This window comes from Punctularia strigosozonata (genome assembly GCF_000264995.1).
Source record: "Punctularia strigosozonata HHB-11173 SS5 unplaced genomic scaffold PUNSTscaffold_4, whole genome shotgun sequence".
In the NCBI taxonomy this organism is placed as follows: domain Eukaryota; kingdom Fungi; phylum Basidiomycota; class Agaricomycetes; order Corticiales; family Punctulariaceae; genus Punctularia; species Punctularia strigosozonata.
This window is the reverse complement of record NW_006767436.1, coordinates 811,776-830,976: the sequence shown is the minus strand read 5'-3', so window position 1 is coordinate 830,976 and position 19,201 is coordinate 811,776. Positions and strand designations below refer to the sequence as shown.

At 53.2% G+C, this 19,201-nt stretch overlaps 8 protein-coding genes across 8 annotated transcripts; 3 read left to right on the top strand and 5 right to left on the bottom strand.

The window, feature by feature from the left end:
* Positions 1–66: 66 nt before the first annotated feature.
* On the bottom strand, positions 67–1,000 carry PUNSTDRAFT_51072 (uncharacterized protein; the record flags this gene model as incomplete). Its single annotated transcript, XM_007381885.1, has 2 exons — positions 67–474; positions 533–1,000. The coding sequence occupies 2 exons, from the start codon at positions 995–997 to the stop codon at positions 223–225; spliced, it is 717 nt and encodes a 238-aa protein (XP_007381947.1). The 3' UTR covers positions 67–222.
* Positions 1,001–1,338: 338 nt separating this feature from the next.
* Positions 1,339–4,121, bottom strand: PUNSTDRAFT_84490 (UPF0183-domain-containing protein). The gene is made up of 12 exons (XM_007381884.1): positions 4,036–4,121; positions 3,423–3,982; positions 3,168–3,357; positions 3,024–3,112; positions 2,890–2,965; positions 2,805–2,836; positions 2,650–2,755; positions 2,090–2,595; positions 1,924–2,040; positions 1,728–1,870; positions 1,556–1,666; positions 1,339–1,507 (listed from the first exon to the last, which is right to left on the bottom strand). Exons 1-8 carry the CDS (start codon positions 4,094–4,096, stop codon positions 2,522–2,524), a joined length of 1,188 nt encoding a protein of 395 aa, XP_007381946.1. The 5' UTR covers positions 4,097–4,121; the 3' UTR covers positions 1,339–1,507; positions 1,556–1,666; positions 1,728–1,870; positions 1,924–2,040; positions 2,090–2,521.
* A 269-nt stretch (positions 4,122–4,390) lies between these two features.
* On the bottom strand, positions 4,391–6,490 carry PUNSTDRAFT_112289 (DNA polymerase epsilon subunit B; the record flags this gene model as incomplete). The annotated part of the gene is made up of 10 exons (XM_007381883.1): positions 4,391–4,528; positions 4,586–4,687; positions 4,751–5,058; positions 5,121–5,340; positions 5,397–5,454; positions 5,503–5,630; positions 5,691–5,825; positions 5,877–6,027; positions 6,079–6,262; positions 6,319–6,490. 10 exons carry the CDS (start codon positions 6,488–6,490, stop codon positions 4,391–4,393), a joined length of 1,596 nt encoding a protein of 531 aa, XP_007381945.1.
* Positions 6,491–6,795: 305 nt separating this feature from the next.
* On the top strand, positions 6,796–7,426 carry PUNSTDRAFT_51070 (uncharacterized protein). Its single transcript, XM_007381882.1, has 2 exons — positions 6,796–7,212; positions 7,269–7,426. Exons 1-2 carry the CDS (start codon positions 6,808–6,810, stop codon positions 7,356–7,358), a joined length of 495 nt encoding a protein of 164 aa, XP_007381944.1. The 5' UTR covers positions 6,796–6,807; the 3' UTR covers positions 7,359–7,426.
* A 248-nt stretch (positions 7,427–7,674) lies between these two features.
* On the top strand, positions 7,675–9,924 carry PUNSTDRAFT_99948 (uncharacterized protein; the record flags this gene model as incomplete). The annotated part of the gene is made up of 10 exons (XM_007381881.1): positions 7,675–8,293; positions 8,358–8,412; positions 8,464–8,645; positions 8,706–8,713; positions 8,763–8,955; positions 9,008–9,166; positions 9,226–9,287; positions 9,337–9,350; positions 9,403–9,486; positions 9,540–9,924. Exons 1-10 carry the CDS (start codon positions 7,765–7,767, stop codon positions 9,922–9,924), a joined length of 1,671 nt encoding a protein of 556 aa, XP_007381943.1. The 5' UTR covers positions 7,675–7,764.
* Positions 9,925–9,941: 17 nt separating this feature from the next.
* PUNSTDRAFT_142457 (cobalamin-independent methionine synthase) lies at positions 9,942–12,847 on the bottom strand. The gene is made up of 4 exons (XM_007381880.1): positions 12,735–12,847; positions 12,474–12,615; positions 12,252–12,419; positions 9,942–12,202 (listed from the first exon to the last, which is right to left on the bottom strand). Exons 1-4 carry the CDS (start codon positions 12,769–12,771, stop codon positions 10,252–10,254), a joined length of 2,298 nt encoding a protein of 765 aa, XP_007381942.1. The 5' UTR covers positions 12,772–12,847; the 3' UTR covers positions 9,942–10,251.
* A 187-nt stretch (positions 12,848–13,034) lies between these two features.
* Positions 13,035–14,803, bottom strand: PUNSTDRAFT_99943 (kinase-like protein). Its single transcript, XM_007381879.1, has 2 exons — positions 14,245–14,803; positions 13,035–14,189 (listed from the first exon to the last, which is right to left on the bottom strand). Exons 1-2 carry the CDS (start codon positions 14,771–14,773, stop codon positions 13,135–13,137), a joined length of 1,584 nt encoding a protein of 527 aa, XP_007381941.1. The 5' UTR covers positions 14,774–14,803; the 3' UTR covers positions 13,035–13,134.
* A 340-nt stretch (positions 14,804–15,143) lies between these two features.
* Positions 15,144–18,582, top strand: PUNSTDRAFT_99938 (xylitol dehydrogenase). Its single transcript, XM_007381878.1, has 12 exons — positions 15,144–15,238; positions 15,304–15,342; positions 15,392–15,462; positions 15,514–15,550; positions 15,599–15,699; positions 15,751–15,840; positions 15,897–16,115; positions 16,174–16,389; positions 16,454–16,540; positions 16,598–18,211; positions 18,285–18,438; positions 18,502–18,582. Exons 1-10 carry the CDS (start codon positions 15,166–15,168, stop codon positions 16,790–16,792), a joined length of 1,128 nt encoding a protein of 375 aa, XP_007381940.1. The 5' UTR covers positions 15,144–15,165; the 3' UTR covers positions 16,793–18,211; positions 18,285–18,438; positions 18,502–18,582.
* Positions 18,583–19,201: the final 619 nt, after the last annotated feature.

The window sequence follows — 19,201 nt, the reverse complement described above, 5'->3', positions numbered from 1 at the left end:
TTCAAGTATACTGCGTTTGGTGTGTGCACGTGAACTTCCACGACCACCAGGTGGTCATCATCGAGTCGAGTTAAGTGTCTTGTCCATCTTGACGCAGGCAGATCCTCAGGAGAAAATAGTACAAAAATTGCCATATAAACGTGCATTTTGTGATGCATAGATCGATCATGGAACAGCATATCGTGAAGATGGCCGACTACCCCGTCCCTCACTAACGACCGACTAGAAGACCAGTTCGTGGGGGAACTGTCCCTTGGAAAGTCCGAACGTCGATTTGAGGTATTTGGCGAGGTTCTCCGTCTTGGCAACGGCGGCGATGACGGCCTTGTCAACCTCCTTCTGGTCCGCCGCCTTCGACTCGGGGAACGCCTCCTTCTCCTTGGGCTTGCCCTCAGAGAAGAATTCCTCCTCCGCGGATGTCTTTGCCTTGGACGATGGCTTGGCAAAGTAAGCGTCGTTGATCTTCTCGTCAACCTGAGCATGGTACAAATCATCAGAAAAGTGGACATAGTTGGCAGGTGATAATGCGCACCTTGTAGTCGCCGAGATCCACCTTCGTAGAAGTGGCAATAACGTAGGCTTGAGCGACCCTACGGAGAGGGACGCCGTTAACCTTGTATGGACCGGTAACCAGGAGCAGGCCGCTGTCGAGCTGCTTCAAGAAGACCACACGCTTCCCCCTGAAACGACCCGCGAGGAGGATGAGGACAGTGCCAGGAGTGATGGATGACCGCAGCTTCGTCGGCTTCGCAACCTTGCGGCTCTTCTTGGGCTGTCGGACGTCGTCTGAGGGGTAGAAACGGGACGCCTTCGATGTGGGGACAAGCCGTGTACCGCCGTTCTTCTCGCCCTTCACCGGAACCTCCTTGTACGCGGGGGTCTCCGCTGCAGGCTTGGTTTCGGACTTTTTGACGCCCTTGAAGAGGCCTCGCTTGGCGAAGACCTGGGAGCGGGAGAGGCGACCTACGCCCGGGGCGATTTCCTTGCTGCGGGCCATCTGGAACGAGGTGTTCAGTAACGAATAGGTGTAAGGCCGTCCGTCCCGCGCTGCCGCTTCATCTAAGCCTCGTCGACCGCATCCATCCCAATCCTCACTCTTCTACACAGATTTCGTTGACCCATCGTGAAAGCAGCATTCTGCAGCAGCTCGGAGACCGAAAAATAGAGATATGAGCTCACAGTGTTCAGTCGATCTTGTCCTTGAGGTGCGGACGGGCGTACAGCGAGCTTGCGAAGGTGTGGTGCAAGTCACGTGAATGAAGATCAATCATTGAAGATCATTGAACTGCACCGGCTGGAATCACTCCGGGACCTCGCTTATGAAAACGTTCGTCCCCAGTGACTCCAAATCTGCGGCTATTCACCTTCGACCACAGCGCCAGCATCACTCCTATCTTGTGTGAAGCCATGGCCTCCGACGATCGCTACGTGATCTTCTTCGACATCGATAACACACTTTACTCTGCTAGTTCTAAGATTTCTCAAGCAATGGGCGAGAGGATACACGGTACGCTTGCCCAAGGGGATTACCAAAATCCTTCTCATATGTGTCCAGCCTACTACGTCTCACTCGGCTTCCCCGAGGAAGAAGCGTCAGCTTTACACCTACAATACTATACCAAGTACGGGCTTGCGGTTCGCGGGCTTGTACGTCATCACGATGTTGGTGAAGCATACGATATTCCAGCATATTACTATTGATACTCATGGATCACACTTGACTGCAGACCCTCTCGACTTCAATGAGAAGTGCGACGGAGCACTGCCTCTAGAAGAAATGATCAAGCCGGACCCGAAATTGCGCAAGTTACTAGAGGACATTGATCGAAGCAAAGCGCGTGTATGGGCCTTGACGAACGCATACAAAACGGTATGATTCACTTCGTAGCGCTTTGGGCTGCCGTCTGATTGTAATGTGTGTAGCATGCATACCGCGTCCTGCGCATCCTGGGAGTAGACGATCTGTTCGAAGGAGTATACTCTTGTGACTATGCACGACCAAATTTCTCTTGTAAACCTGAAGTCGAATTCTACCATGAGGTACCATTCCCTGAGATTGGCGCATGTTCCATGCTGACAGGAACTATAGGCCCTTGCGACAGTAGGGGGAGTAGATCCTGCGAAATGCTTCTTCATAGACGACAATCGTGCCAACGTAGAGGCCGCATCGAAGCTCGGCTTTGGCCGATGTGTTCATTTCGTCGAGAGAGGACTAGAAATGATGGAAGGGGGGGTCATCAAAAAGATTGATGGCGAGAGACTTGACGGAGTCACTGATGAAGAAGTTCGAGGGGTTAGAGTCATTGCGGAGCTAGAGGAGCTGCGAACTCTTTGGCCGGATGTAGTCAGGACGGACTAGAACGACCGGTACGTGTACTGCTAGACGTGTCAGATGTGCCATAAACTGGCCAACCGGGTTGATCTGTCAACGGTTTACACCAGACTATAAACTACAAGGGATGTGTATTCTAGATGTGTATGCACTAGCGTGGCCTCGATGGGTGCAGAGTAGATCTGTGTGTCAAAATAGCATAACAGCGACGACTCTGCCAGAATCCGTCACTTCAAGCACAACACCATTATAACCGAATAAATCTGAGCAAGCGATGTTTAGTTGATACGTTGTTTACAATCCCATATTGAACATACGCGTTTGCGAGCTCGGCAGCATGACGCCTTCCTCTTCATCCGTGCGATCAAGCAGCATCGAAGGCGGTTGCTCCCGCGGGCTGAGAAAGTGGCTTATGGTCTCGAACTGCATCACGTCAGCAGTATTGGGAACGCGATGCGAAGATGGTACTCACTCGCTCATAGAATGGTTTGCGCGGCGGTGCATCTGATACAAGATATGAGTCAGGCTGGTCCACATCAACCGCCAAGGCGCGTTACCGTCCTCGTCGTCTTCTGGTGGGCTCTCTATCTCCCAGGGACAACGCTTATACCTCTGAAAGAGGGGGGTGCCGGGCTACAGTCAATCCTCTCTGAGTACAACAGCCATACCCTGCACTGCTGCTGGTACTGACCACGTTCGTGTGGAGTACGATCTTCTTCACATTGTGGGTATCCCCCGAGATGAGGATGTCCATACCATACTGGAAGTAATTGTAGAAATCTGGAGGTCATTAGATCCGGTTGTAGAGTACAGGTCACAGTTATAACGGTCTCACAATCCTGTTCCGGGTCCTCTTCCACTGCGTCCTGTGAATGAATCTTCATCCTATCGTCTTCTTTGTAATGTACACGCGGAGGTGTTCCCAGGTCTACCACGAGGTCTTGAGCCGTCGTAAGGCCAAGCACAATGTGCACAGGGGAATTTGCCGAAGGCGGATGGAAGTGCAGAATCACACCATCGTGGATCTGTTCAGACATGGTAGTTAATATAGCTGAAATACGCATCGCATCCGCAGGTTTATATAGTGCACCTTTACGATCGCCCTTGAGAGATCTCCGTACATAGCCTCGCATTCCTCGACTTCACCCAAGGCATCGCGCTCCTCCCCCTCCCCCTCTTTCTGACATATTACGACTTTCTTCACTTCATGCATCCTGTCCTCTGCTTGACTGCTCTTTGCACCCTTTCCTCTAGCATCGAAACCCGTTGAGGTCGCAGCCGAGGTAGACTGACCATCATCGTCGAAACTGAACCACACTCCCGGATACTTGAGATCATCCCCGGGATACGTCGGCCCGAAAGTCCTGCTAACGCCAATTTTCTTCAAGGATTCCGTCGGGCTTGACAGAACAACGTCCTTCCCCGCGTGCTGATACCGCAGAGTGAGCGGAGGGTGAGGGTCGCGGAGCCGTCGGACGGAGATGGTATGTAGCCGTTGATGATATCCCGAGAAGAGCAAGTCGAGATGAGGACGAAGATGAACGATTATGGGCGTCGTTACGGGAGAATCCGTATCGTATTTGATGTCAACCTGAGGAAAGAAGTGCTGCAAGCCGCGAACCTGGTCGAGCACGGCCCACAGGGATGAGCCTACGGGAGTTGGCAAATTGAACAGGTAGACATGACCCGTCCTATTCACTCACCTATAATAAACGGTCCGAGGCCAGATCCCGGCCGTATGTCGAAGTCAAGGGCGGAAATCATACGCGATGATAGCTGGTTGAAGGGGTGACTCGTAACGTGAGCATCTCCGAAGGTGCAGACGCGATCGCGGTATACTCAAAGGGGGTGGCTGTGCCGGACGCGTCTCTCGCAGATCTCACCGTTTCCGGCACAAGAGGACGAAGTAGCGCCCGGTAGTCAGTATCGATATCAATTATGGTTATACAGTACAGTGTCTTCTTTTATTACTGAAGTCCTACTCATTGTCATCCAGCTCTAGCACGCTGTAATGGAACGTCCTCAGTGCTAGACACCTTTCTCGATTGTGCTGCTCACTCACCAAGACTCAGATTCTCGCCTGGCGGGCGCATATGTCGAGAACGAGAAGGACTTGCCAACAAAGCGCCCAGGATTGAAGACATGACAGCCTTCGTAGGTCATCTGAAAATTATCATACTTGTCCGCGAGGACCACCTGTCAAGCCCGAATCGATCAGTACTTGACATGGAACGAAGATGCAAATATGCATACCGCTGTAGGTAAAGGGTATAGCCGTAGGGAGTGATCAAACTCGGACAGCGTAGGTTGTATGTTGACAGTGAGTGGCGTCAAATGACTTTGGTCAAGAACGGTCTGGACTAACTGAGCATCGGAAAGTCAGAAATCCATGAGAGTTTGCATGCCAATTAGACATACATATCGTTTGAGGTCATCCGTTCTTACGTCAGGCTTGACGCCGACAAGGTTTCTCAGCATCCGCGCCATAATGTCCTCCCTATATATGACAATCTCTTGCCCGTAGAACTTGATGCGACACGGGTTGGTCCCGATATGTATGTTCGGCACTTTGTCGCGCAGTTTCGAGACAAAGGACGAGAGCAGCGGGCGGCGTGGCAGGAGGGTATTGGCGGTCATGTCGTGTGGTCCTGGAATGAGGGCGAAATGCGCGGTTCTGGCGAGGATAGGGTATGAGAGTATGAGATCCGCAAGCGACTCGAAGTTCTCTGAGTTATGTGAATCAGTCATTGATATTCTAGCTTCCATGCAAGTGCGGAGTTCGTATTACCTTGATATTTCTGGATATCATGTGCGCTGCCTTGGGATATGCTCTTGCTAGAGAAGTTTCCACAAAGAACGATAACCTTCGGAACGAAATTGCTTTCGACGCAATTATCGAACATTTTCCGGAGACCACGCAACGTAGTAGGATGGTCGAGCCAGACGTCGGAAAGAAAGAAGAAGTTAAGATCTGGAAGGTCGCGTTGTATTCGCACAGCATATTGAGCCTATGATAGTAGAACATCATCAACCGTCTGCTGAACGGAGGCGTCGAGTTGCTCACATCTTCAAGAAGCGTTGTTGCTCCCTTGCCTAGGAAATCAATGTGTCCGAATATAGACCTGGGCTATAGGTTGAGTGGACGTCGGTCTCAGAGTCTTGGACCTTACCGAGCAGTTTCCCGGCTCTCACAGGGAGGGTGTCCAATAGCGATCACAATTAACGTGGCATCGTCCGTGTAGTCACCCTCAACCAGGGCAAAGCTACCTTCAGTGAACAAACCTTCGCTGGGTTGGTCCTACACTGCGCTCTGTGAGAAGTTTCCAGCACGCAATGGTTTGTCGAGGAGATCACGAACAAGTTGAGAGAAGTCCAGTTCAACCGAGCCATCCGCATCCTCGAGACAGAGTTTGCCTTCTTTGTTGTGCGCGAGCATACCGAGGAGCAAAAATCGCTCGCCTGGACGCCCGAGCAGCTGCTTCGTCGATCGCAGCTACAAGCAGATTACACGCCGGCAAGACGCGAGCGAATGCATGATGCTTACTGTTAAGAGGTGTTCTCGGTCTCGTGAAGGTAGAGTAGATGGAGAGAAGTGCTCGTTGCGCATCACGGTCTGGCGTATGATGTTGAGTCTGTCTCGCATGGCTGATACCCTAGAGTCCGCTGAACCAGATATCGTCTGCGCAGAGGTCGATCTGTAGATTCTCGTTACGCTTGCGAAGCAACGACATTCAGCAGAGACAAACCTGTCGAACGTACTACGCTCATTGGACCAGTGCCACAGAGGCATATCATATGCATCAATGAAGTGTAGATGCCCATCCGGATCGAGCGGTTCCTCGTCCTGAGAGGAGCTCTGTCCTTGCCGCATCCCCTGCAACACCTCATAAACTCGTTGTAGGACCTCCAAGGAGACTTTCATTGTGGCATCTGAGCTTATAATTTCAGTGATCTCGCAAGCTCACCAAATGACATCTCAGGCTAACCGTCTTGTTTGTTGTATTCCTTAGCGACCAAGTCCATAGATGATTCAACCTCCTCGTCGGCGATCTCGTGTTTATCAAGGACATCCTCCAAAAAATCGAGAACTTCTGGACCTAGGGAGTGACTGTACTTCCTAAACACCTTGATGATGGCCCTCTGACGCGAGTCTGCCATTGTTGAACGCGTTCGAAATCGGCTGGAGGGTCGACGCGGTTCAGAGGATGACACACGCGCCGTATTCAGTGAAACACTGAAAGGTGCCCTGACCCTGAAGATCACGCAGCGCCTCAATGACGCGCCCGCGCGGTGACTCAGAAATTTGCCGCGATGCCAATATTCGCACGCGTCCCTTAGAAATTCGGAATCACACATGGAGTATGAGTGTAATACTGTGATTTTCGATCTAAATCCTCTGAAACGTCGTAAAATAGCTCGAGGAACTCGTCGATCAGTTCCTCCCTGCGGCTTCTGGCTGGACAGGCTGGGTCAAGATGGCGTTCAATCAACCTCTGTTACCCGTGCTGCCGGTTGCGCGAGAATTGATATCGAAATCGAAGTGGATGGCTCACAAAGGCACTCATATGCTTGATCTCCACGATACCGGGAAGGGTCGCAAGGTCAAGCAACAGACCGAAGGAGAATCAAGCGGCCGCACTCTGCAGTTAACTGCACGGCGTAGGGTCATGTCGGCGCCCAAACGTGCAGAGACTCGTGACGAATCCAGTAGCAACCTACTGGCCGGTGCTTCCTCCGCTACGGTTGACCTTGATCCCCGCTTCGACTCTCCTGAGCGCGGATATCCTGAAAGGCCGATGAGCCGCATTCGCCATCGAATCCTTAACATATTCCGCCATGGTCCCTCGAAATCACGTCGAAGTCTTGATTCTGGTAGAGGGGTATGTCGAAGCTCTCAAGTCCATCGTCGCAAGGTTGTTCATCTCATTCCTTACAGGCTGCATCCTCCGCGAGTTTGCATCGCCCTTCTGATGAGGCAGAACGACGCACGTCCGTGGACAACGGAGCAAAACGCGATGCATCATAAGCCCCAGAAAATCCTCTTTGTACAATGTCAATACCGTTCCGTTACTCTTGCTTTGCTTTCATTCTATCTTATTGCTATCTCTCCCCTCGCTCTCATATAGAACATAGATGTATCCATAGATCACGCAATTCCTCGATATCCCTGTTGCCGTCTGCTTGAACTCGCGGTCATATCTGCACGTCTATGGGTAAGGTCTGGCATCTGCACAGTTCCTCATATCATCACGGTAGAGTGAGCGCGCGCCGCTGTTTCACATGCTGCGCACATCCAATAACATGGCCCTTCGACGCGCAAATCCCAGGGGGGCCTTTGCTCCGAGGCACACAGCTACTTATGCAACTCGCTAGTACACCCCAGAGGCTATAATACCCTAGTCGGCTACGTCCCGCACGCTAGTGCTCCAGTCATGCCCTCCGTCAGGATCAAGAGGAGCCACGACAACTACGCATCCCTTCGCGACGATCCGGCACCCGCCCCTAATCGCCGCAGGAGTCGCACCCTGACGGAGCTCTTCGCTCCTGGAAACGCGTCCGCGACCGATTCTCCACATGCCGACAATGCTACTCGACGACGGGCGGACTCTGCCAGTGTTCCTGGCCCCAGCGGAGCGTCCAACGATGGTAGACCCTATAGCACGTTCCCCCGCCAACCGAGTCGTGTAACGAGCCATATACTGCGAGATTCTGTTAGATCGGCCAGGCCCCCTACACTACACGAAGACCGCCGTCAGCCACCCTTGATCCAGAAGGCCCTGGCAGGCAGCCATGCATCGCACGAACGCGATCAGGCGGGGAACTACCTTTTACAAGGTGCCCAGGAAACGATTGCCATGCGCGAGGATCCCATGCACAGTCGTGTAGGCAGTGCGGTCAGTTTGCTATCCGACGAGAGCACTCATCACGAAGACGAAGTGGTGGAGCATTTGGATGTTATCGGTACGTTCGCTCTGTACTCAAGACACTGGTTTGTCTGCTCATAATGTTTTTTTTTATTGTCCAGACCCTGAGATAGCAACGGTCTCCAACCTGGCCAACGCCGCCAATGCGATCGTAATGTGAAGCTACGAGCTTCTGCTTGCTGTCTGCTTTGACTGACTTCTTCTCAGTCCGCCCCTTTCCTTCTACTCTCGGAAACCCGTGGTCGTCCTTCCTAAACGGTCTGCCCCTTCCAGAGCGGAAAACGGAGAATACACTTTGGACGAGCTGGACACGCATGTCGAGGATGTTCTGACCAAAAAGCAGCAATTCAAGCGTATAATGCGTGGGGTATGGGCATTTTGCAAGACTCGTGAGCCATTGCATCATTCAGCCTCCACTAGCTTGGACTGAGCGTGTGCATTCAATGTAGCTATCGGCGTGAGATCATATTTTGTCTCGTACAACACTTCTGCTAAACGGTCCCAAGTTCATCGTCGCTATATACGGCTTCCTCATCGTTTTCTGGGGAACGGCCATTGTACTCTTCCTCGTGAAGTGGATCAACCTTCATAACAGCATAGCGCAGGGGTATTGGCTCGAACTTTCGCAGCAGGTGGAGACCGGTCTGTTCACGCTTACCAGCGTTGGGTTGATCCCTTGGCGTGTCGTCGACACATATCGTGCGTGCCCCGTTCGCAGGAATATTCATCGTAGGCTGACACTTCATACTAGGCATAACCATCATATGGTGGTACAAACGGAAAACTCGAAAATTACGAAAGAAGGCAGGTCTCCCAGACCTGTATGACGAAGACGACCTACCCGATCCGAAGTACGACGTGAACTATGTCCACGTCTTAACAGAGAAACAGCAGCGGACGCTACATTACCGTGAGCCTCCTCCTACCATTCGTTGGAGGCAATCCGGCTCAGATAGGCGCCGTTCTCAGACCAGCAACAGTTCACGAAGTCGCAAACTTGGTATCGGCCGCATGGTACTGAGACTCATCGGGTGCGTATCATCAATCGTTACAGTGTCATCGACCTTACAGCCTTTACAGGCTTTCCCTATCAAGTAGGCCTTCAGTAATTCAATGCCCTTGGAATTGATTCTGACGTATCCCCAGTATCGCCCTCATCATATGCCTTCTTAATGACGGAAATTCCATATTTCAAGTCGGGTTGTCTTCCGTGATGTGGGCCTTAAATCGGTGATCACGGGGCCCGTTGCAGTTATCGAACGTTGTTGATCACAGGCTTTCAGTTTCGACCGACCGGCTGCAACTACAGCGACTCTTCTCCCAGCGTCATTCATTTGCGGTATCCTTTCCGCGGTTTTCATATGGATCGGCTCCAAGAGAACTCGACGTACCGAAAAAGTTGAAGAACGTCTCCGAACGGCACTCAACATGGAAAAATCGTCAAACGTTGTCGACGAGAAACCTGCGACGCAGCAGAGGGAGGAGGTAGAGTCGCCCCCCGAATTACATGGGAGCGTTACTTCACGCGATTACGTGTCGGATACCCCTACAAGAAGGCGCAGTCGTGAGCACTCTGAGGACGGCCCGACAGCAACGCAGATATCAATTCCTGACATCGTTATCGAGGAAGAGATAACCGTTCCTCCTCACGAACAGCTTACCAACTAGAGGACTAAATGTACTTTCGTTCACACTTCTTGTAATCGATTGGGTATGAAATCAGCACAACGATGGTGTATTCGGGGATTGTTGAAATCCGAATGCTAGTAGTACAACACGCGAAGCTCCTGCCTCCCTCATGAGGCGCTGTTGCGGGTTGAAACGTCGCATTTTCCAAGAGCCCCCTTCCTCCTCGGTCCACTCGGCGACGGCCCGAAGGGCCATCGTTATGAACCCGCATCTCGCCACAACGAACCCTAAGTCACGAACAGGACGACTCTGATGAGAGAGCCCTGATAAGTTAACAGGGCGCTGTTGAAGCGCGGAGAGACGCATTTAAGGGTAGGTCTCGCGTGCCCATCGGGCAGCAGCGACGAGGTTTTTCAGTGCAGCCTCAGTCTCGGTCCAGCCACGGGTCTTGAGACCGCAGTCGGGGTTGACGAAGAGGAGGTTGGCGGGGAGAGCCTCGATGATGTTCTTCAGACGCTCTTTGATCTCCTCCTCGCTGGGAACACGAGGAGAGTGGATGTCGTAAACACCAGGGCCAATCTGAGCCGAGTACCCGTACTGCTTGAAGGCGCTGAGGAGCTTCATGTCGCTCTTCGAGGCCTCGATGGAGATGACATCGGCGTCCAGAGCCTGGATTGAGGGGAAGATGTCGTTGAAATCGGAGTAGCAGAAGTGGGAGTGGGTCTGGAGAGCATCCGTGACACCGGAGGTGGCGAGTTTGAACGACTCCACTGCCCACTTCAAGTAACCCTCCCAGTCCGCGCGACGCAGAGGAAGGCCCTCACGAAGGGCGGGCTCGTCAACCTGAACAGCGCTGATGCCAGCCTTCTCAAGGTCAATGACCTCGTCGCGAAGGGCGAGAGCAAGCTGCCTAGTCTGGAGCTCGCGAGAGACATCGGCGCGAGGGAACGACCAGTTGAGGATGGTGACGGGGCCAGTGAGCATGCCCTTCATGGGTTTCTCGGTAACACTCTGTGCGTACGTGCTCCACTTAATGGTCATCGGACCCGAGCGGCTGACGTCGGAGACGATGATCGGAGGGCGAACATAACGGGAACCGTAGCTCTGAACCCATCCGTTCTGGGTGAAGACGAAGCCGTTGAAAAGCTCGCCGAAGTATTGGACCATGTCGTTACGCTCGGGCTCGCCGTGGACAAGGAGGTCGAGACCGATGTCCTCCTGGAACTTGATGACGTGGTCGATCTCCTTCTTGATAAACTCCTCGTACTGAGCCTCGGTAAGCTCGCCCTTGCCGAGCTTAGCACGGGCCATGCGGATCTCCTTAGTCTGGGGGAAGGAGCCAATGGTGGTCGTGGGGAACTTCGGAAGCTTGAGTTTCGCCGCCTGGATCTGCTGACGGACAGCGAAAGGGCTCTGACGGTTGAACATCTCGGGGGTGATCGCTGCAACGCGCTTGCGAACAGCGTCGTCGGAGGTGCTCTCGAACTGGCGGCGCTTGGCGATCGAAGCCTTGTTTGCTTCGAGGGCAGCGGCTACCTTCTCATCCTGGGAACCAGACAGGACAGCAGTGATGATTGCGACTTCCTCGGCCTTCTCGAGGGCAAAGGAGAACCAGTCCTTCTGCTCCGGGCTGAGCTTCTTCTCAGAGGCGAGGGTGACAGGGGTATGGAGGAGAGACGACGACGTGTTTATGATCACACGGTCCTTGTCGAGGACGTCGATGGCCTTTTGAGCAATCTTGATGGACGCCGCAAAGTCGTTCTTCCATACGTTCCTGCCGGAAACAAGGCCAAGGGAGAGGCCCAAGCTGGTGGGCTTGATGGCCGTAAGAACATCGTCAAGCTGACCAGGGGCACGGTCGAGGTCGATGTGAAGACCAGCAACGGGAAGCTTGGACACGTAGTTCACGTTCGAGTCGAGCCGTCCGTAGTATGAAGTGAGGAGAATCTTGGGTGCGACGGGCGCCAGCTCGGCATAGGCAGTGGTGAACTGCTTCTCCAAGTTCTCCGAAGAGTCCACGACGAGAATAGGCTCATCGATTTGGACCCACTCAGCACCAGCAGACTTGAGGTCAGCCAAGAGCTGCTTGTACAAAGGCAGGAGCTTGGGAAGGAGCGAGATGGGCTGGAAGCCGGGCTGAGCCTCCTTGCTCGCCTTACCGAGCACGAGGTACGTAACTGGGCCAAGAACGACCGGGCGGGTGGTAATGCCGAGCGACTGGGCTTCCTTGAACTCCTCAAGCGCCTTGTTGAAGTTGAGCTTGAACTCCACCTCATCCGAGAGCTCCGGGACGACGTAGTGGTAGTTCGAGTCGAACCTTAATTTGGGTGTTAGATAAGACGAGACCAGCAAACGATATTGCGCACCATTTCTTCATCTCGGAGGCCGGCACGTCGACACCATCAGCCTGACGACCACGGCCCATAGCGAAGTAGACATCTAGAGGGGACAGGTTGTGGCCAGTGTACCGTTTGGGGATGACGTTGAATGCGGCAGAGTGATCAAGGACATGGTCGTAAAGAGAGAAATCGCCGCTGCAGTGTATGAGGGTCAGATGCGTCGAGCAATCGTCGAAAGAGACCATATACCTAGGGATGAAGTCGACGCCCTTCTCCTTGACGCTGGTCCAGCTGGCCTTCCTGACGTCGGCGGCGGCTTTGGTTAGATCGTCCGCAGAGATCTTGCCCGCCCAGTAAGCCTCAACGGCCTTTTTCACCTCACGATTGGCACCTTATGAGAAGAAAGCAAGTCAGATTCAAGATCGCATGCGCGAGGCAAGTATCGCATGGCAGAACAGCTTAGCCGGGCGGCCAGAGAAAAAACGGCTCGAATAGGATAAGGCAACTTACCGATGCGAGGAAAGCCGAGAATACTGGATGCGACCATCTTTTGACAGTCCAAGTAACGGAATAGAAGATGGATAGTAGTCGGGGAAGGAGGGAGGGAGAAAGAGAGATGGTGTGCGGAGCAGTGCAAGGCGCTATAAAAGCGAAAAATCGTCCGAGGAAGGCGTGAGCCTCACGCAAGCCGCGCGCATCGATCGTACCATCAGCCGCAATCATTCAGGGGTTTCTCTGCGTTTTCATCTCAATTCTGAGTCGTAATGTTCGTAAAGATATGTGCACGGCTTGTTGGTAATTATATCGCAGGCTAGTAATACAAATGGAAGCGTGCTAACGATACAGTAGTGCAGTCCGAGACCTAATGTCCTTGATGTAGTAAGACTGAGACATAAAATGACGATCCCTATCAGGTGTGTACGAGCGCCCGAAGACGTCCGACAGTCCTGACGATCCCGGACGGTCCTGCCGTGGTAACAACTTTGTCTTGAGTAGCGTATGGCGAGGGCTTCCTGACCGCGTTCCCTGCCAGGGGGTCGTCAAGTACGAGCTCGCAGACTTCATCATCGCAATGTGTTGGGCGAGTTTCTGGTGTGATAGCAGCTTCGCTATCGGTGTCTGAGTCGGTATCACGGCTGAGCGCAGGGCATTCTAGACCAGAAGCCCACTGTGCAGGCGATGCCGGTGTAGAAGGAAGATCAAGGTCAGATAGCGTCGTCGAAAGCGCCGTGACGATCGCCAAGGGGCCGTGCCTGCCCTTCGCAGGGAGTGGTGTAATGGATGCCGCGGGAGGCTGGCATCGAACCGGAAATCGGCGAGTGCATTGATGAGGAGGTAAGACGAAGTGTGCATGTGCCATGGGTCCGCGGGCGGAATCGGGGAATCGAGGTTCAGCACTCCGTGGATGAGTTTCCCTGGGGCGGGGCGGTTGTTCATGCTCGTCCGGGATGTCGTGGTGGTAGCCTTCGTCCGAACTGATAGAGAGCTCGTGTCGCGACCTCCTCGGCGGCGGGCGTCTGACAAGGCGTTGCGCCTTTGGCACCAGCTTCACAATGCTCTTGCAGAAGTCTCGCCCAGGTACACGGCGCGGGGATGTGCCCTTCGGTAAATCGCGAACACAAAGGCCATGTGCACTTAGCACGTCCTCAAAGAAGGTGTTGACCGATATGATGGCCTCGCGCAGATCAGATAGTGTGATGCGCGTCTCGTAGTCTTGCGTGAATATCTTGCGGAACAGCTCGCAAGCTTGCGCGGAGACATGGAGTTCTTGGCGGAGGTAATCCGGATCCGCCATGTATGCGGCGTAGCGGGGGTCGCTGGGAATAGCTTCGGTCCAGAGGTATTTCCCAGTGACCATTTCGAGCAAAGTAACACCAAGCGACCAGATGTCGCTTTGATGAGCCCAGTGCCATTCCGGCATGGGATCCTCGGCGGACTGGGAGGCGGGTTGATGCTGGTGGCATTCTGATGGGTTTGTGAGTTCCTAAAAGCAATAGCTCCCGATGAAAGATAAGCGTACCAGGACTCATGTAACGTAGGGTACCACGTCTTGCCCGTGGGCTCCGGCTGCTCCTCGTCGCAAGACCAAAGTCAGCTAGATAGGCGTTGGCATGATTGGACGCGCAAATAACATTGCCAGGCTTGATGTCGCAGTGGAAAACCTTCTGCTGATGGATGTGGTCTACCGCGTCTAGCAGTTGCAGGAACAGCTTCTTGATGAGCTGATCGTTACGATAGAATATGCCTTTGCGGATGGCTTCGAGGAGGTCCCCGCCGGCGTGATAGTCGAGGATAAGGTAAAGATAATGATCATCTTCGTCGGCGGCGATGCAGTTCAAGATGTGAGGGTGTGAAGGAAGTGACCGGTGAATGTCGAGTTCTTCGGGGGACTGGCCCCTTCTTTTTGGTATGCACTTGACGGCGTACGCTTGACCTTGAGAGGCATCGTAGCCGTAGTAGACCCGTCCGAACGATCCGTGACCGAGTATGTGCTCGAGTCTGATCTGACCCAGCCAGACAGAGGGACCAGGAGTGGGAAGCGAGGGCATGTTGTCGCGAAGTGGGATGGTGCGAGGGAGATTGGGTGTGATTTGGTTGGAGGTAAATCGAGGGAAGATGGCGTCCTGCGTCGATTGTGCTCAGCATCCATATTTTCTGCGGTTTATATACAAAGAGGTGCGGATGTTCAGCGTAATGGCGGATGGCGGATGAGAGGACGGGATGAAGAAATCGGAAGTCGGCACCGGATGGCCGGATTATCAGTGTCCGATCAATGCCGTAAGGGGATCAGGTGTGCCATTGAACGCTGGAAAAAGCGCATGGTGAGGCTGTATACATACCGGCCCGCTCTCCCCAATGTTCAGCCGGGGACTCCTATACATGTCTGCAGCATCGATGGATGAGCTATATCTCGCTTTTGCCCATACCACACTCGCCAGCGATGTCGGACAACCCATCTTTCGTACTCAAGGCGATTGAGCAGACCGTCTACGAAGACAGGCCTATCCCTGAAAGTGCGATCAACATCGGTTGAGTTATCCAAGGTTATCCAAATGCTGACCTTGGCACATTGCTCCAGTCGCGCCTCACGAAGTGCTCGTTGCTATCAAGAAGACAGGTCAGTAGTATTGGTCACCAAAAACGAGCTACCTACACCTCCGACTTAGGGATATGTGGCTCTGATGTGCATTACCTCACGCACGGCCGCATCGGTGACTTCGTGGTGAACGCGCCCATGGTATGTCCAAGCATACTCCGCGCAGGGTCCCAGCTGAATATTATGACTCAGGTTTTGGGTCATGAGTCCGCTGGTATCGTCACGAAAGGTGAATAGTTCGGAATCACTCGTGACCTTCGAACTAACTCCGCGGTAGTTGGCGCGAAGGTTAAAGGCTTGAAGGTTGGCGATCGAGTCGCTTTGGAGCCTGGGGCAACTTGCCGCTCTTGTGACGCCTGCAAGGCAGGCAGATACGAAGTAATAGAACCTTTTGACATATCTACCACGTTGTTGACCTGTCTTCCGCAGCTCTGCCCGGATATGGTCTTTGCAGCCACACCTCCTTACGACGGTACTTTGGCTCGCTACTATGCCATCCCCGGCGATCTTGCCTATAAGGTATGATGACATGTATCTGGCGGCATGCTCTCGTGACTGAGATCTTCGCTGTCCAGCTCCCCGATAACATGACTCTCGAGGACGGTGCCATGATTGAGCCCTTGTCCGTGGGCGTGCATTCCGTAGCCGCTATTGGCCAGCTACGGGCCAATCAGACTTGCGTAGTGTTCGGATGCGGCCCGGTAGGGCTGGTTTGCATGGCCGTTGCTCGTGCACTCGGTGCGCGGAGAGTGATTGCCGTAGACATTGTTCCCCACAGACTTGAATTCGCCAAGGTCCGTTTCTCTCCACGTCACTCGTCGTTTGACTCCGTGTGACTATAATGCCTTACAGTCATATGCCGCAACCGATATATACCTCCCGATTCCCCTGAACCCGGGAGAGAGCCGGATCGAGTACTCCCGACGCAATGCCGCCGCAATGAAGGAGAAGCTCGGTATTCAGGATCTTGGTCCTGACGGTATCGACCTGGTTGTGGATGCCAGTGGTGCCGAGGCATCTATCCAGACTGGTATCTTGATTGCCAAGGCAGGAGGGACATATGTGCAGGTATGGGGGTTGAACTCGTTGGTTGATGTTGTCATGTCTGATTTCCTGATGACATCACCTTTAGGTTGGTATGGGCATGCCTGATGTCGTGATTCCCATTACTCTCCTGCTCACCAAGGAGGTTAAGTTCCTCGGGTCCTTCCGCTACGGCGTACGTCCGCCTCTTTCTAACGCGAAGGAATGGTTCTCTCAAACTGTGATACCATAGCCGGGCGACTATCAACTTGCGATCGCGCTCGTAGCGGCCGGAAAGATCGACCTTAAGTCCCTCATCACACACCGCTTCTCATTCGAGGAAGCCGTGACCGCGTTCCAGGTCACCAAGGCGGGCAAGAGCGAGGACGGAAAAGGCGTTATCAAGGCAGTCATCTCTGGCCCAGGCGTGAAGGTGGACGAGCTCTAGGTTTTTACCATTGTTATCGAAAGGGGAGCAGATGAGAACATAAGACACGAGTAGGAACTTGCAATAATTACTGTAAGATGAAAATGTACCCAAGTATATGCCAATATGTTCAATGCTGCTGGTTATGCCTATGTGCCGGTCGGCCCTCGTCAAGGCATGCCACCTAAGTCTGGTGCCATATCGTATTCCGGATGCCATGGCCGCTCTTGATAATCCTTGAGGAAACGGCCAGACATCAACTTGCCCTCGATTCCGCATTCCACCGGATATAGCACCCTCGCAGCTCCATCCTCCCATGTTAGCGGCACAGCCGCTGTTCTCTGCACGCGCTCATCATCCGGGACTGCGTGTTGGATGCTGAGATAGCCGGGATCAACGCTGTTCATGTATATGCCCTTATGATCGCGAAATTCGTCCGCGAGTGTTTCTGTGATCATATTCATCGCCGCCTTGGCCATATTTGTGTGCACGTGGTGTGGAGCTCGGCCTATGTTATCTTTGCGGAGGAAAATACCCTCTCTGGAGGAAACGTTGACGATGAATGCTGGGTCACTTCTCCGAACCTCGCGATCGGAGCGTGCCATCAGATTCGCCAGTTCACGGATCAAGACGAAAGGCACAACCGAGTTGACCGTGAGCACGTTGAACATTTCCACGTAGGGGATCTCATCGTAATGCGCCGTCCAACTGTTCTTGACAGGCTGGCCACGTACGGAAACAATACTTGTCTCCTCCCGAATGACAGACGAGGTCTCCAGCGAGGTATACGGCTTGACGGCTCTATCTTCTTCTATGAACTGCAGTTCGGATCGACCTTTGGCTGGTCCCAGCATCATTAACCTCTCGCGTTCCACTCGTGGTATCGGCACCGTTTGAGCTGCGTTGTTGATCAGGATATCTAGTGTTCGGCCATGTAACAGACCCTTGATCTTCTCAATCATGCAAGTGACGTCTCCTGCATCCGTAAAGTCAGCTTCGAGTATGACGAGTCTATCGCGCCAATCCTCGTGATCCGCACAAGAGGCGTAACGGTTCTGAGCATCCACGTGAAACCGCGTCGTAGCAAAAACGAGGCTTGCTCCACCCCGAAGCAGTCGCAGCACGGTAGCGAACCCCAAGTTGATGCGCCCGCCCGTCACCAAGGCGACTTTCCCGTGGAACCGAGCGGGATTGACCGGCTGCGATTGATGGGCATTGAATTCAGCGCAGTGGATGCAAAGCCACGGATTTATTGAACGACGGTGCGATTTCATGACGCTTTTGCAGATGTAACAACGAGGGTGATCGCGCGTACGCGAGGTGAGGCGCGGTAGGGCAGGTTCGGGGTTCACATCTGGATTCGCCAATGAACGGTATGGTGCACGTTCCGGGATCGTCTTCGCAAACGCAAGAATCTGGTCGATCTCCGATTGAAGTGGACTACGAGTGCATATGATAGTAAGAATGATCAATACCATCACATGGGAAGTTCAATGGTAGACGAATGACTCACTTATATCTCATACTAGGACGCGTTTGCTCCGCCTGAATAATCCGAAGGACACGCAACGCCTGGGCAAGGTCGTCAATGCCTATGGGATTGGGCGGTTCCACGTCGGATAATGCCTCAGGTTCCGTGAAACTTCCTAACACGGTGCGTATCATACCTAGTGCAAGACGCTTTAGTGGCTGGTTGCATGTGGTTGATGTCTTGGAGAATGGACTCGTACCATTCAGGATCAGATGCCCGACGACATGATTTCCGTTACCGCACATACCAGCCAATGCAGCCATGATGGGATCATCCGCATCGTCCGGCAACAGTAGAGTCAAGTTCGAGGGGACCTCGTAACCTGAATGAACCTGCGCTGCATCCCTGACTAGTCCGTCAGGGGCCACTTCGACCACTGGCTAGACCCTAGCACTAACCGTCTCAATTGATCCAGTATTTCTCTGACTAGATGAGGCGCGAGACCCGTGCCTTCGTTCGACTGCTGTTGAAGTTGGTGAAAAGCATAGTGCCAACGATCGGCGCAGGGATCGACCCGGTCTGAATCTGCCTTCATGTGGTATTCGATGTGGTAACAGGTAACTGCGGAAGTACTGGTGGCGCCTCGCTAGCATTCTGAAAGAAAGAGTATTTGATTATGTTGTAGACTTATGTATCGCAAATTGTTAGCTTAGGGCCTGTTCGGTAGCAGGTCCAAACAGCGCTGAAAAGCTGATAATCCCGCAGTGCCACGTGCACACGTTACATGCGTGGGAGTCACACACCACCAGCCGGTGTTGCACAACGATGGTATTCATACCGTTTTGCGGATGACATTCTGCTAACACTCCAAAAAGAATTGGTTGAGTAGTCTACTTCAGCCACTAGATATGATACTGTATTTTTTTCCGGAGTTCAAACTCCCGTGTTGGGATAATCTC

What these genes read in the sequence shown, in the direction of transcription:
- PUNSTDRAFT_84490 (XM_007381884.1), bottom strand. Translation starts at nt 4,096, where the DNA reads ATGATTTCCGCCCTTGACTTCGACATACGGCCGGGATCTGGCCTCGGA. An exon ending in TCGTACTCCACACGAACGTG is followed by an intron (nt 2,966 to 3,023) that starts GTCAGTACCAGC and finishes GATTGACTGTAG; the next exon opens with CCCGGCACCCCCCTCTTTCA. An exon ending in ACCAGAAGACGACGAGGACG is followed by an intron (nt 2,837 to 2,889) that starts GTAACGCGCCTT and finishes ATCTTGTATCAG; the next exon opens with ATGCACCGCCGCGCAAACCA.
- PUNSTDRAFT_142457 (XM_007381880.1), bottom strand. Translation starts at nt 12,771, where the DNA reads ATGGTCGCATCCAGTATTCTCGGCTTTCCTCGCATCG. An exon ending in TCTCGGCTTTCCTCGCATCG is followed by an intron (nt 12,616 to 12,734) that starts GTAAGTTGCCTT and finishes TCTTCTCATAAG; the next exon opens with GTGCCAATCGTGAGGTGAAA. An exon ending in GGCGTCGACTTCATCCCTAG is followed by an intron (nt 12,420 to 12,473) that starts GTATATGGTCTC and finishes CATACACTGCAG; the next exon opens with CGGCGATTTCTCTCTTTACG.
- PUNSTDRAFT_99943 (XM_007381879.1), bottom strand. Translation starts at nt 14,773, where the DNA reads ATGCCCTCGCTTCCCACTCCTGGTCCCTCTGTCTGGCTGGGTCAGATC. An exon ending in CCTACGTTACATGAGTCCTG is followed by an intron (nt 14,190 to 14,244) that starts GTACGCTTATCT and finishes CAAACCCATCAG; the next exon opens with AATGCCACCAGCATCAACCC.
- PUNSTDRAFT_99938 (XM_007381878.1), top strand. Translation starts at nt 15,166, where the DNA reads ATGTCGGACAACCCATCTTTCGTACTCAAGGCGATTGAGCAGACCGTC. An exon ending in ACAGACTTGAATTCGCCAAG is followed by an intron (nt 16,116 to 16,173) that starts GTCCGTTTCTCT and finishes AATGCCTTACAG; the next exon opens with TCATATGCCGCAACCGATAT. An exon ending in CAGGAGGGACATATGTGCAG is followed by an intron (nt 16,390 to 16,453) that starts GTATGGGGGTTG and finishes CATCACCTTTAG; the next exon opens with GTTGGTATGGGCATGCCTGA.
- PUNSTDRAFT_51070 (XM_007381882.1), top strand. Translation starts at nt 6,808, where the DNA reads ATGGCGTTCAATCAACCTCTGTTACCCGTGCTGCCGGTTGCGCGAGAA. An exon ending in GTCTTGATTCTGGTAGAGGG is followed by an intron (nt 7,213 to 7,268) that starts GTATGTCGAAGC and finishes CATTCCTTACAG; the next exon opens with GCTGCATCCTCCGCGAGTTT.